We start from the raw sequence: 12,746 nt of genomic DNA, 5'->3' as shown, positions 1-12,746 counted from the left end.
TGCCTGCTCAGACCACCCAGTGGGCTGCATTATTCTTAGGACACTCATCTCCAAGCCCGAACTTGCCTAGTCATCTCTCACAAAACCAGGTCGACTCCCTTTCTAACGCAAAGCTCATGGTCATGTGCAACGGTGTTCGCAGCGAGGTCACGCCGAAGTGCGAATAAGGGGGAATCTGTGAAGATATTTGATGCCTTTCTCATCTTCCTTGGTTGGTCACTATGACTCCGTCTGCCAGCCATTATTGAACCTCGAATCGCGGGATCCCCGGGTTCCGCCAGAGGGGTTACAGTATATTAGACTTCTTCGACGGGTCACCACAAACTCTCGGGTGATCTTCAGAGCTGTCGCCTTAGTACTTGATGGACTGTCTCCTCTTCATTACTAGTAAGTGTCCTTGCTTGCAATGTTGCCAGACTTTCAATAAGCAATCAACGCGATCATGTCGGGGACAAGTACCAGCGGCACGAATGGCACGGTGGTCATCAGTGGACCGGACGTTGTACAGACCTCCGACTTCTATGTCAAAGCTGGCATCCTCCACCCTGTCACCATCGGCTCTATCGCGGTGATAGCGTTATTCGCCTACCTCCGCCTGGGTAGCAATCGATCCATAGCACCCATCACCATCTTCGACTGGCTCATCAACGTCGCCTTGGGCAGTACGCTTGCAGGTATTGTGAACGGCAATTCACTCGTGCGGGGACTTCTGTCCCTGGGTACGATGCTAGGGTTCCAATTCATCACATCCACAATGGCTTGCCGATTCAATGGACACCTCTCCTGGTTATTCCAAAGTCCACCATTGGTCATTGCGTTTCGAGGGATGATGTTAACTGAAGTGATGAAGAAGCATCGGATTTCCAATACCGACCTCAACGCGGCACTGAGGGCTCAGAATGTGGTCAATATCTGTCAAGTGGAATGTGCGATTATCGAACCCAATGGTACAATCACCGTGTTCACCTCTAAAGAGCTGGAAGATGCAAAAGTGTCGCCAGATGTGCTACTGGCGGTGCCAGCATACAAAGCACTTGTTGATGAGGAAAACGGACTAGGAGGGGTCAGACCCGGGAAAACAAGATCGGAAGACGAGGAGCAGACTCCTGAATCTTCAAAGGAGAATTGCGCTTGCAGTGACATGGACGAGGCCGCGAAAAAAGCTTCTTGAGGTGGAACGGTCAAATCGCTCTTCGAGTCTCGGTGTCTGGGGCTGGACGAGATATCTGGCCTTGCTACATAGGTACGTACCGGGCTAGGGGCTGTAGACAATGGCCGTTGGATACGCGCACTTTTGATATCGAAGCAGCCATGAGATGTTGGTTTGCGAAGTGTAAGCGTACCTGAGGTACCGATAGCGCACTATTACTTCTTGCCATTTGGGGCAATCTGGGGTAACGAAGGTGCGGAGGGTGTCTTGGGGAACACCCCAAAGAAACAACGTTTGCCCCACAAGGATAACATCCTCTTCCACCAAGCCCCAAAACGCTGGTATGCACATAGACATCCTGAATCATTTTATGTCTACCGCACAAGCTCAATCCCCTCACGACTCACAACGGTGCAGCTACGCATCGAATCTATCATCAAATCGTGTTGATTACCTCCTTCAAGAGTACACGAACGCCATGTCAATTCTCAAGCGCTCTTCGACAAGCCACAACAGTGAATACGAACGACTACGACGGGCCTATGTCAACACAGATGTGCGAGAAGCCTATCCAAAGGAAATCCACCTCGTCAGCTCGATCGCCGACGTCCAGCATGCGGTCAAGAATGCGAGAAACCTCGGCGCAAAGATTGGGGTCCGGTCCGGAGGACATTCCTACTCGAACAACTCACTGATCAATAATGGCATCCTCGTTGATACATCGAATCTCAACCGCAACGTCGACTATGACCCAGTATCGCACGAGATCTCCTTCGGTCCCGCCGTACGTGTAAGGGAGCTCTCCGAAGCATTGCAGAAGATCAACCGCTTCTTTCCGCATGGACACAGCCCGACCGTCGCTGCCGGTGGGTTCATACTCAACGGAGGGCAGGGCTTCTACTGTCCAACATGGGGTGCAACCGTGGATCAATGGGTGACGAAGATGGAGATTGTGACTCCGGACGGTCAAGTCAGGATTGCAAGCCACACCCAGAACGCCGACCTCTTCTGGGCAGCTCGTGGCGCTGGGTTGGCCTTTTTCGGGATTTTGACCAAAATATGGGGTCGGACGATCCCTGCTCGCAAGATGTTTACCAGATCCATGACTTTTGACGTCCAAAACAACATGGAAGATCTTCTGTACTGGTCCATGCATACAAGTAGCCTCGTCCCCAAATGGGGTACCGAGCACGCTATATTCACTCACTACCCAGAACGATTCGACCCCAACCTCACAAATGACGATGTGCCATCACCCGCAAACCTCCACCTAGGAATCTTCGCGTCAGCATATGCCGACACCAAGGAAGAAGCGGAAGCTCTCCTCAGTCCGTGGAATAAGATTCCAGCATCGCTGCAACCCTCCATTAAGGAGTTGACAGAAGTGGATGAAATGACTTGGTCCCAATACTTCGATATCCAAGATGCCATGGTCCCCACTGTAGAGGGCATGAAATGGCAAATCAACAGCATCCTGCCGGACCCAAACATCCCCCTGAAACAACTTTGTAAAGCCATCGTGCCCGCAATGACCAATCTCCCGACCCGAAGGTCAGTCGGCAACATCTTCTGCTCATTCTTCACGGCAAATGAAAAGGACCACCTGTGCGGCTTGCCGCAGCAGTACTACATCTCCACGTTCACCCAGTGGATGGATAAGTCGTTACAACCGGGTATATACGATCTCATGGCTGATACTTATGCACAAATTTACCCCTACGCCGCTGGGATGTACATTGCAGATTGGGATCCGTTTGATAAACGACAGGCTAAGGTGAGTCTCCCTCCCTCCCCGAAAAGGCTTGCTATCTACCACGGTATGCCTGTCGAGGCAATCCGATCACAAGACTAACAAGTAATGCTTTACGGAGTTTACAGGTCAAGGTCTGGACGGATTATGGCCTTAAGAAATTTTTGGAGATCCGAGCGAAATATGATCCGGAAGACCTCTTTCCAAATTACAGGCCTATTGCCGCCGCCGGCGCTTCGCTCGCGCAGTCTAAACTTTAAGGTCAACGGGTCTTGGAGCTCGGTGAGGGCCAGAACCACTACAGTAATGGCAGGTCAACACGCAATATCGTGTACCGTGGTGGGCCTGGCTTCGAACGCCGATGAGATGATTTAACGCTTTGATGTTATGTATAGAACTTTTTGTCTAGCAAGCCTTGTGCAAGTATACCATCAAGAGCTTTAGACCGAATGCTTGAGGTCCATATGTGACCGTGAGGGTTGTTATGTCCGGTAAGAGCATAGCCGTTAGGTCATACCCAAAGTTCACACGGCGACGCTCAAACAACAAAAATTCGGTCGCTCCAATGAGCATGCTGCGTTTCTTGATGTTCTCTCCAGACGACACCAACATAGCATTTTTGTCAGACAACTCCGGGCGACCTTCCAAGTCTGCCAGGGCCGTAGACTAGGCAATCCTGATATATGCTCGTCCATTTGACGAGACCTGCATATTGATGCATAGCCTTTAGCCTCTCTCTCTTCTCTCTTCCACGTGTGACCTGCCGAGATGGACCAACGACATGTATGAAGCACGGTCACGGTCCTTGAGCTGTGCTTCCGTGTCGTCTCGCCGTTCCTCCCAAGGGTCGAACGGTGTGCAAACCATGTTGTCATGTCGTACAGCCACAGTAACAACGAGCTTGATTGGTGCGACCGTGACCTCCGTGTCACACAGTGTCAACTTCAACCCTCATCATTCAACGTTCTTCGTATCACCTCCTCTCACCCTCAGCAGCAATTTCATCATCCGTCTCATCCTTCTTGTACAAGAAAAACTGCACAAAGATAGCCATGTCCAAGAACAGCGTCCCCAAACTGCCCGCAATCCAACTAGCATTAACCGCAATATACCGCAAGTAAAGTGTCTTCGCCTCGCCAGGCTCGCAATGACCCGAACTCCGACAAATCGGCGAATACGCAAAGATGGACATATCATACGTCAAATTGCCAATGCAAGCAAACAGGAAGAACAACAGCGATACACCCTCTGTGCTTTTCCGCTTGTAGTTCAACAGCAGCTGCGGCACTCTCGATCCCAAGTACAGTACCGCGCAGAGATATCCGAACACTTGACCCAGGACGTCGAACTCCAAGGGCTCGGACGTGTCGTCCTTGACATGGTGGTGGCGATGCGACTTGTGCGCGCCGATCCACCAGCCGAACACACCCGCTGCACAGACCAGAAGAATGGCGAAGATGTTGAAAATGGCGGCCTGTAGAGTGGTGGTGGGCTTCAGGTTCTTCAAAGCCGGAGGGTCATTTGGCTTGGGCGGGTCGAGCAGCGGCGTGACGGGGGACAGATGCGTCGGGTCCACCGAGGAGTGCCGATGGTACTGTGATAGTGGTCGCGACCGATCATCTTCATCCCGAGAAGGCGGTGCTGTGGCCGATCCGCTGTGCAGTAGGGGTCGGGTCTCGGCGTCTCCGTTGCTTCGGTGCTTCGAGGTGTCGTCGCTGAGTGTGAAGCCACGGTAGTAGAAGCACTGGCCTAGTAAGACAATATCGGCCAGAGTGTAGTAAATGGCTAAGATGATCATGGTGGGCAGCACGCCCTGTAGGATGGCGCCCAAGATATTGAAGACATCGCCGGCTAGCCAGATGACGATGAAGACGATGGACAGACCCTCGGTGGAACCACGTCGGAAATTTTCAATGATTTGAGGCGAGAAGACGACGACCCAGCAGGCGATTGATATGGAGCCGCATATACCAGAGAGCGCCTCAATATCGAGGGAGATGCCCTGTTGTGGAGGGAACATGATGGTGATTGTATGTATCCGCGTTGTAGCTGGTGCTATTTTCTTTGTTCCCCAATGTACAAAGAATCAAACAAAAGGAAGAAGATGAGGAGACGAAAGACGAAATGCGGTGTGGGATGACTCGCTACTAGAGTTGGAATTGAGTAAGAGAAATCATGCGAGAATTGAGAAAGTGTGACGCACGGAATGGAGCTGGTGATGGATCATTCAATTGAGTGATTTGATCTTGAGAGGCTGGATGTCGAAAATTCTCTCCGCACGTGATGACGCCGAAAATCTGGGGAAGAAAATGACTAAGCTCTTTCCAGTAACACTTTGCGTGCCACCAACGCAGGTACGAGAAAGCTACCACATCACAACAGACCTTTCGTACCACAACTAGTATTGGATGGGTATTATCATTTCCCGTCATGCCATATCAGAAGCGCTGGCTCTAAAATAAAGTAGCCATGCCCGTGACAGTAGCCATACCCCCAAAAATGGAGTACCATCCACATACGCCATGCAATTCGCTCGCTTCCGATGAAAAGGCCGTGGTATCTAGGTATGCAAAGGCTCGCAAATATGACCATCATTGTGTAACGCCAAAGCGCCATTCATTTCCTTCTCATGCCGCAACCGAATAATGCCAGGAGCGCATCGATCCCAACCCTACTACTCGAGCCCTGCTGCCTCTGCGGCATCGTTTCGTCCTTCTCACTGATTTCAATACTGCTTAGATCCTTCGAGTTCTCGTCCAGCCACTGCACATCTTGCCGCATCTCAATCCCCAGACCGGCCTGTGCACCAGTCCCAGGCTTTTGCAGCCATTGTTTCAAGTCCCTCGTAGTCGACTCAGCGATCTTGTTCGCCTGCATTTTGTTCCACGTCATAAACATGGTATCTAGCAGGAATGTCAGCAATTAAAAACAGCCTTTGACTGGGACATCTCACCATATTCAGACACGACTTTACGTAATTCTCGCATCACTTTCATCTTTTGCGACATCTGCTCCGCAGAAATACCACCACTAGACGTCGGGCTTTCCAGAGTTGCCAGCTCCTTTTCTAGCTGCGAAATTTCGTCCTGCAAGCATAGCAAAAGTCTAACATGCACATCGTCGAAACGACGGAAGACAATGGTGTTCTTCTCCGTCATGAACGACGCCATCCCGGTATGCTCTGATGGTCGGGAGTTGGACATGGCAGGGAGGAAGGGTTCTTCGGGCAGTGCCGGCGTCGATCTTGCCGAGACGTTCTCTCGTGTTGGAGGTCGTCGTGCTTCAGACGGTAGTTCGGGAAGAGGTGTGGTTGGAGCGGGTAACAAGGGCATCTGCCCCTCATATATCGTGGATCGGGGTGTAGTTGTACGGGAGTCGGTGGATTTCCTAGACTTCTGGCGGATCGAGGGTGGTTTGGAAGGTGCTACTTCTGCATCGTCTGAACTTGAATTACGTCGCGTTCGAAGTGACATGGTAGAGGGATGTGAGTGTAGTGCTCGTTGACGCCGCTCCGAAGCGGTAGATTTGGACGGCTGGACCCTGGGGATAGACTCTGGTTCGGGGGGTGGTGCGATTGGTCGTAGGTTCGGTGATGTAAGAGCCTGGACTTGAGGTATCGGTGGTACTGCAACAGGAGTTGTGGATGCCAGTCGTGGTGATTCATGAGGAGTCTGGGGCAGACTGGGCGCAAAAGAGGGTCGTGCAGTAGGAGAAGTCATCGAAGGCACCGGCTTGCGGTTGTATTTGGAGGTGGGTGGGAGGACTGAGGTTTTCCGTGAGGAGGCCGTGGAGGGACGTGTTTGAGAATCGGTTGTCTGTCCATCTTGCTGGCTCGGACGCTGAGATGGTGTCTGCTGCGTTGTACTTGAGTTCCCTGCTGCATTGGATCTGCCGAGCATATTTCCAGCTGGTGTGTCTGCACAAACCGAAATCTTCTCTTCGACAGAGCCTGATCCCGACGCTTGACCATGACGGTGTCCGAAGTTTCCGCTTTGATTCGACAGGAAAGAAATTCCGATACTGGGCAGAGGTTCGACGTGGCTAGGACTCTGTGATCGTGAGTCTGAGGATACGCTTTCGGGAGCCATTGAACTTTTTGAGTACTTGTGGGAAAGCAGCTGTTGAGGTTTCGACTGGGCAGGAAACAACGAAAACGAGCCGACTGTCGTGATTGAACCTTCTTTCTCGAGCAGAGACAACGACGGCTTGAAAGTCGTGCTATCCAACACGGGAATCCAATTGGGGTCGTGGATGTCAGCGAGGGGTGCTGTGTTGTGATACGATCTTCTGCCGGCAGGCAACTCGATAGGTGCCATGACCGCGGCCATGTTTGTTGTAGCCCCTCGTATCGGTCAGTGGAAGTATGGTATATCTGGATAAAAACCGGCGTAAAGCAATGAGACGTGGGATGTTCAGCGGGTGTCGCCTGAACAGAATATCGTCAACGATGGCGGCATCTGCTAACGAGCCTGCTTTGGTTGATTTGACGAAGAATCGGTCTCTTAGCGAGAAGATGGAGGTGGAGGAGTCTCGTCGCGACATTGCCATCTCGGCGTCAACAAGACACACAAGGCATAGGCATAAAAAGATGCGCGGTAACACCATGGACGGTTTAGCCCCAAAAGCAGGGCCTGAAGATCCATGCTCAAGGCTTGAGCTTCTCAGTCCACATGGGGCGAAATGCAGGTACCAATTCGACGATCCGCATAGGATCTAAACTCACTTGGGGAGTGGGAGACGGGAGGAGCGGTGCGAGATGCATGTCTGGAAATTGAACGACACCACTGATGAGTGATGATGATGATTTGAACTCGGAGGTTTATTTTCGTGTTGGTTAGTGCCACCGCGCGGCTTCACCACTCACTCCATGAACAGCCTAAGGCGCCCCAACCCTAAGGCGGCCTACGTCTGAAGAGCTAAAGGCAACAAGCGACATTAAAGGCTGAGAGTCTGGATGGTTTTCTCATCAACAAGAGGCTTGAAGGTGTTGTGCTGATTGTTCACTCGCTATCACATGGTATATTGTGAGGATGATATGATACAGTCATCACACTCGTGCGCCATGCTGCAAGCCTTGATCAGTGATCTGAGTGTCAGGCTGTCAGCTGTCCAAAGAACCTGGAATGTGTGAGTTGTTGGCTTTTGACAGCTCAAACTCATTTGAAACGCGCGTCGATCAGCTGCGGTAAAGTGGCATAAATTTAGTTTGAGGGCGAAAACAACAGCGTCGAGCATAAACACCTTGTGTCCTGCCCCAAAACAGCCTAGACGTGAACTGCTGTGACGACTCCATGGGGCCAAATTCGCTTTGGACGTCTCGATGGAGGTGTCGCCGACATTGATATATGCCACAGCATTTGGCCCGATGAGAGGGCTAAGACGGACTTATCAGGGTTCAGGCCAGACAATCTCTGAGTGCAAAGCTCTCGAATGAAGAATTCATAATTTGCTATTCTGGTGCCTGTCGCTAATCAATGGGTATATTTTCTTGCTCTGCACAAACCACGCGTACGCTTCGAACGAGTGAACGATTTTTCGCGAATCACCAATATCTTGTGGCAAACAGACTCCCTTATCCAGTACACCGACTCCTATCCAAAACATCACCGAGGCAGGCTTTGCCTTTGGCGATGGCTCTTGTGTTCTCGCCCCCATGAATATTGACCTCAAGCACCATTGAGACGCGTAGGTTGAAGAATATGTATCGTACCGATTCCGCCCCGTTTCATAATCGCTCGTCTAGAACCAAAGAAAAGGGTATTCACATCAATGTTGTCATCAAGCATGCTGTCGTCCCATACACAACCTGGTCGATTCAAATACATCCATTGGCCCGCAATAAGTGTTGTCCTTCATGCTCCTCCAATCCGAAACTCCGTAAAGCAAAACTTGGTTGACACAGACAATTCTAGCCAACACCTGAAGTTAAAAACCATCGTGTTATGAAATGCAGAAAGTGTCCAAGGTGAAAACGGGCACAAGCAGCCGTTGGCCACGAGTCGTAATGACAATGTAAGTCAAACGCATCACTGCAAGAAGGGGACTGATCGCATGAGGGTGGTTGAGCTCTCTGAGCTCCCAATGATTGTTAGTAGCTATGTCGCCGTCGGGAGAGCCTCAGCTACTTGCGCTCCTGATAGCTGTTAGAAGCTATGCCGCCGTCGGAGGCTGTGCTGCTAGCATTTGTGCTTGCCAATGCTGGACTCCGGCTGCTCGCTGATGCGCTCGGTGGGCGGTGACTGTCATATAGGAGCTTCTGAATAGCAGCAACCTGCTTGCCATGGTTCATTTGCGACAAAATGGTCAGATGCTGCCTCATCTCCTCTCTCAGAGCCTGCAGTTCAGCGCCATGCAACTGTGCATGCACTTTTTCTGCTCAAGTCAGTTTCGAATTGTCGACACGGGATGGGGTTATAACTCACGAAGCACATAATTGCCATATTGGTCTCTCATCAGTTGCAAGACGGGACTCACGGCCTGTCCATCCCACCTAGTCAATTCTTGCAATATTCGTCGACGCTGATCTTCGTCCGCATAGTCAATGCTCTTTTCCACAATGTTGCTCGCAAACTTGTGCTTGGAGAAGGTCAGGACCTGTTGTAGGACAATGTCGACAACATGCCGCCGATCTTGGGGTTCGCCGTTCTCAATAATGTGCTGTACAACGTAGTTTCCGTATGAATCACCAATAAGTGCTGAGATATGTTCGAGAAGCTCGTCGAGAATAACTCGTTTAGCCTCTGTTTGGCAATGTTCCAGCATCCGTTGAACCACCCTGCACCCATACTGGTGGGTAGACATTTTGTACATTTGTCCTCGGTGGGCGTTCACAATGAAGTGAATGTGTTCTCCCGGAATGCGCTCAATGGCCTTTTGTACAACGTGATTGCCGTTTTGGTCCTTGACAACCCTGAGAATTTGCAGACCAGAGCCGTCCAATTCTTTGACAAGGCTGGCTTGTTGATCGATCAACACATGCTCAAAGGCTTTCTGAACCACACGGCAGCCATACATTTGCATCGACAAATGCATCACATGGCCTTTCATCTGGTTCGCCAGCACCTTCTTCTGAGACTGATTTCCATGTTCGAACATTTTTTGAATGACATAATTGCCGAAGACATCAGTCATTAGCTGCAGCAAGTTGGGTTGGATCTCCTTGAAAATCTGTTCCTTTTCATCACTGTTGGCTGTCTCCAACTTCTGTTGGATGAACCGCGAACCGTGCTGATCGCCACTGAATTCAACCACATGATCATATATATCTTTCAGCTCGAATCGTCTGTTGCTCTTGTTGTTCATACGGAACTCCTCAAGCAGAGGACTTCTGACCACTTGGCTCTGCTCAGGTTCACGAGCTGACACGCGAGGGGCCGAAGGAATATGGTTCATACCTCCATGTCCGGACATCATGTACGGGTTGGCCAATGGATTCATGCGCCCACCGTGGACCGATGTATGCATGTCGTTATGGTATCCATTGCCATATTGCGGTTGCAATGTGCTTGGAACAAACATGTTCTGATCGAACGCATATTGATCAACGTTGCGCAGCTTCCGATTTGTCATGGATCGCTCGTAAGGTGATGTACGGCCAGAGAAAGCATTTGCAGGAGTGGTTCGAATGGACTGAGGGCCAGTCGGAGGTGCGCCACCACTGGGATAGTAAGGACTCTGGACGCTGCTTCGATAGTCACTTGCCAACGGTGAAACATTCGAACGTGCCTCGAAAGGCAAACCTCCATAGTGTGGAGCTGCTTGAGGATTTAAGCGAGAGCCACCATTTTGTGTATTACCAACTGGCGGATACTGATTTCCAAGCTGACTGGGTGGAAGGCCTGGATGAGTCGAAGGCTGGAACGACATAGGCTGGATATTATGTTGATATTGTGCATGGGTGCCAGGGCCGCGTTGGCTGGGGATCATGCCAACGATATTTTGTGCCTGGTCCAAACTCAACGCATTTAAAGAGCGGACCGCTTCATCGATGAGCATCTGGTTGGATGATTGGAGTTGATCCGCCCGCCCGTTCATGGATGGCCGATCAATATTTGTGTAGGTCGGCGGTGTAGGACCAAAACCTGATGACAGCGCAGTTGGCTGCGTTTCTCTCCCATTCGACAGGTACCCATTGTGCACCAAATAATGCTGACCAGCCCCAGCTCTTGCTGAATATCCATTGACTCCATGATCCTGGTCCGGCTCATATGCATTCATAGACGCGGAAATACCATTAGCATTGAAGCTGTTTGTGTTGTAAGCTTGGATTTGAGGGCTAAAGGCACTCCGACCGCCGTTCATCGTTTGTGTTGGTGATTGCATGAGACGGGAGGTGTCTGTGACTGCACGACGGCTCTGACGAGACTGGTAGCTGATAGGGAGCTCGTCCTCAACATCCGGGGCACTACCAGCGAACAGACTGGACTCCGCTACAGGACCGTGGACGGCGTCGGCCACAGAGTCCAGGTTCTGGACTTGTCGTTGTTGTGTCGGAGAGAGAGGTTGTCCTCGTGGTTTTGAGGCAAACGCGCTATTAGCAGCATGTGCACTCCACGATAGTTTTGACTGGGAGGCATTCTCGTCGTTGACATCAACTGGGGTCAGCGTCGATGTAGGTGGGACTCTACCATGGGTGAAACTTGAGGTAGAGCTCTGACGAACAGGTGACGCTATTGTATAGTTAGCGAGGTCGAGATCCTGGTGTGTTGCGCCGAACATACGTCTTGTTGGCTGATCGTCCTCTAGGAATGACTTTCCCCTTCCCCACAAGCGACTTGTAGAATTCCACGCACTCTTTCCCAGGTCAAAGTCGGTGCCGGCGCCTAGTTGAGGTCTCGAGGAGGACGTTCGATCAAAGGCTGAAATGCGGCCATTACGTGCCTGATGTTGACCGTCAGCTGCAATTCTCTTGATACTATCCATGTACTCACATGTTCAAGCACCGAACCGTTCTCCATGATGGAAGAAATGAGGTATCCGTCACGGTGGAAACAACGACGTCCGCAACGAGGGTCGGGATGGACGAATGTGCAAGTGCCTGGTGGTGACCGAAATAGCCTAAATTTGGACCGTCCACACCCTGAAGGAAAGATACAGATTTTATGAACTGTTGTAAGATATCAGCGTATGATGTTCTTGCGTGTGCCCCAGCCAACGACCCAAGTGCGTACCAGTATCTGAAGGATATGTGAGATGGAGGATGTACACCAGCCCAGATTATGAGACAAGCCGTAGTCGATACAAAGGAGGGAATGGAAGGAGGGCGAGAAATTAAGTAGGAGGATGGTGCGGTCGTTGCGATGCAAGGTTTGGCAGAGTCATATAACCCCTTTGGTCGCCAGTAAAGCACTGGTACACTCTCTCAGCAGGCAGCCGCAGGGCGAATGAAAGTCATGGCCCAAGTCGGGAATCGCAACGTAGCGGAACGGGTAGCGACAGAGGGAGGGCGAGGGCGAGAGGAGCATCTGCCAGCAGACATGCGCCTCGACCGCGAACTGCGCATGGAGCAAGGGATGGAAAAAAGAATTGGGTTGTTGGAAGTTGTGGAATGCTGCCTCGCCGGTTTTGTGCAAGGCAGGCGCAAATCTGGCGGGACGTGGTGGATCGGGTTGCGGTGAGGGAGAAAGACAGTGGACGGTCGATGTGGTTCTTCCCCACCAGACAAACAGAGTGTAAAGGGTGAGATGTTACACGAGAGGCACCATCGAAAGGCGCATGTATATCGGATAGAACCAGGACCCCTCAACAAGATGATATATCACAAATCCGAGAAAAAAAGAATAAGTTGGTAGTGGATGATGATGATGATGCGCAGGCAGACAAAGAACCATCAAAACCCCAGATCGA

The 12,746-nt window shown here is 51.1% G+C and overlaps 5 protein-coding genes across 5 annotated transcripts; 2 read left to right on the top strand and 3 right to left on the bottom strand.

Moving 5' to 3' along the window:
• Positions 1–220: 220 nt before the first annotated feature.
• EDD37DRAFT_250839 (uncharacterized protein) lies at positions 221–1,332 on the top strand. The gene has a single exon (XM_062810676.1). The coding sequence runs from the start codon at positions 443–445 to the stop codon at positions 1,169–1,171; it is 729 nt and encodes a 242-aa protein (XP_062672998.1). The 5' UTR covers positions 221–442; the 3' UTR covers positions 1,172–1,332.
• A 296-nt stretch (positions 1,333–1,628) lies between these two features.
• EDD37DRAFT_605937 (uncharacterized protein) lies at positions 1,629–3,160 on the top strand (the record flags this gene model as incomplete). Its single annotated transcript, XM_062814844.1, has 2 exons — positions 1,629–2,924; positions 3,029–3,160. 2 exons carry the CDS (start codon positions 1,629–1,631, stop codon positions 3,158–3,160), a joined length of 1,428 nt encoding a protein of 475 aa, XP_062672997.1.
• A 532-nt stretch (positions 3,161–3,692) lies between these two features.
• On the bottom strand, positions 3,693–5,126 carry EDD37DRAFT_250310 (PQ loop repeat-domain-containing protein). The gene has a single exon (XM_062810673.1). The coding sequence runs from the start codon at positions 4,918–4,920 to the stop codon at positions 3,874–3,876; it is 1,047 nt and encodes a 348-aa protein (XP_062672996.1). The 5' UTR covers positions 4,921–5,126; the 3' UTR covers positions 3,693–3,873.
• Positions 5,127–5,246: 120 nt separating this feature from the next.
• EDD37DRAFT_250330 (uncharacterized protein) lies at positions 5,247–7,569 on the bottom strand. Its single transcript, XM_062810675.1, has 2 exons — positions 5,854–7,569; positions 5,247–5,803 (listed from the first exon to the last, which is right to left on the bottom strand). Exons 1-2 carry the CDS (start codon positions 7,226–7,228, stop codon positions 5,517–5,519), a joined length of 1,662 nt encoding a protein of 553 aa, XP_062672995.1. The 5' UTR covers positions 7,229–7,569; the 3' UTR covers positions 5,247–5,516.
• A 1,452-nt stretch (positions 7,570–9,021) lies between these two features.
• EDD37DRAFT_646795 (armadillo-type protein) lies at positions 9,022–11,857 on the bottom strand (the record flags this gene model as incomplete). Its single annotated transcript, XM_062817779.1, has 4 exons — positions 9,022–9,272; positions 9,323–11,569; positions 11,621–11,780; positions 11,831–11,857. 4 exons carry the CDS (start codon positions 11,855–11,857, stop codon positions 9,022–9,024), a joined length of 2,685 nt encoding a protein of 894 aa, XP_062672994.1.
• Between the last annotated feature and the right edge of the window lie 889 nt (positions 11,858–12,746).

Source organism: Exophiala viscosa (genome assembly GCF_022695815.1).
Source record: "Exophiala viscosa unplaced genomic scaffold EDD37scaffold_2, whole genome shotgun sequence".
Lineage (NCBI taxonomy): Eukaryota > Fungi > Ascomycota > Eurotiomycetes > Chaetothyriales > Herpotrichiellaceae > Exophiala > Exophiala viscosa.
The sequence above is the reverse complement of the archived record's forward strand: the minus strand, read 5'-3'. Positions and strand labels throughout refer to the sequence as shown.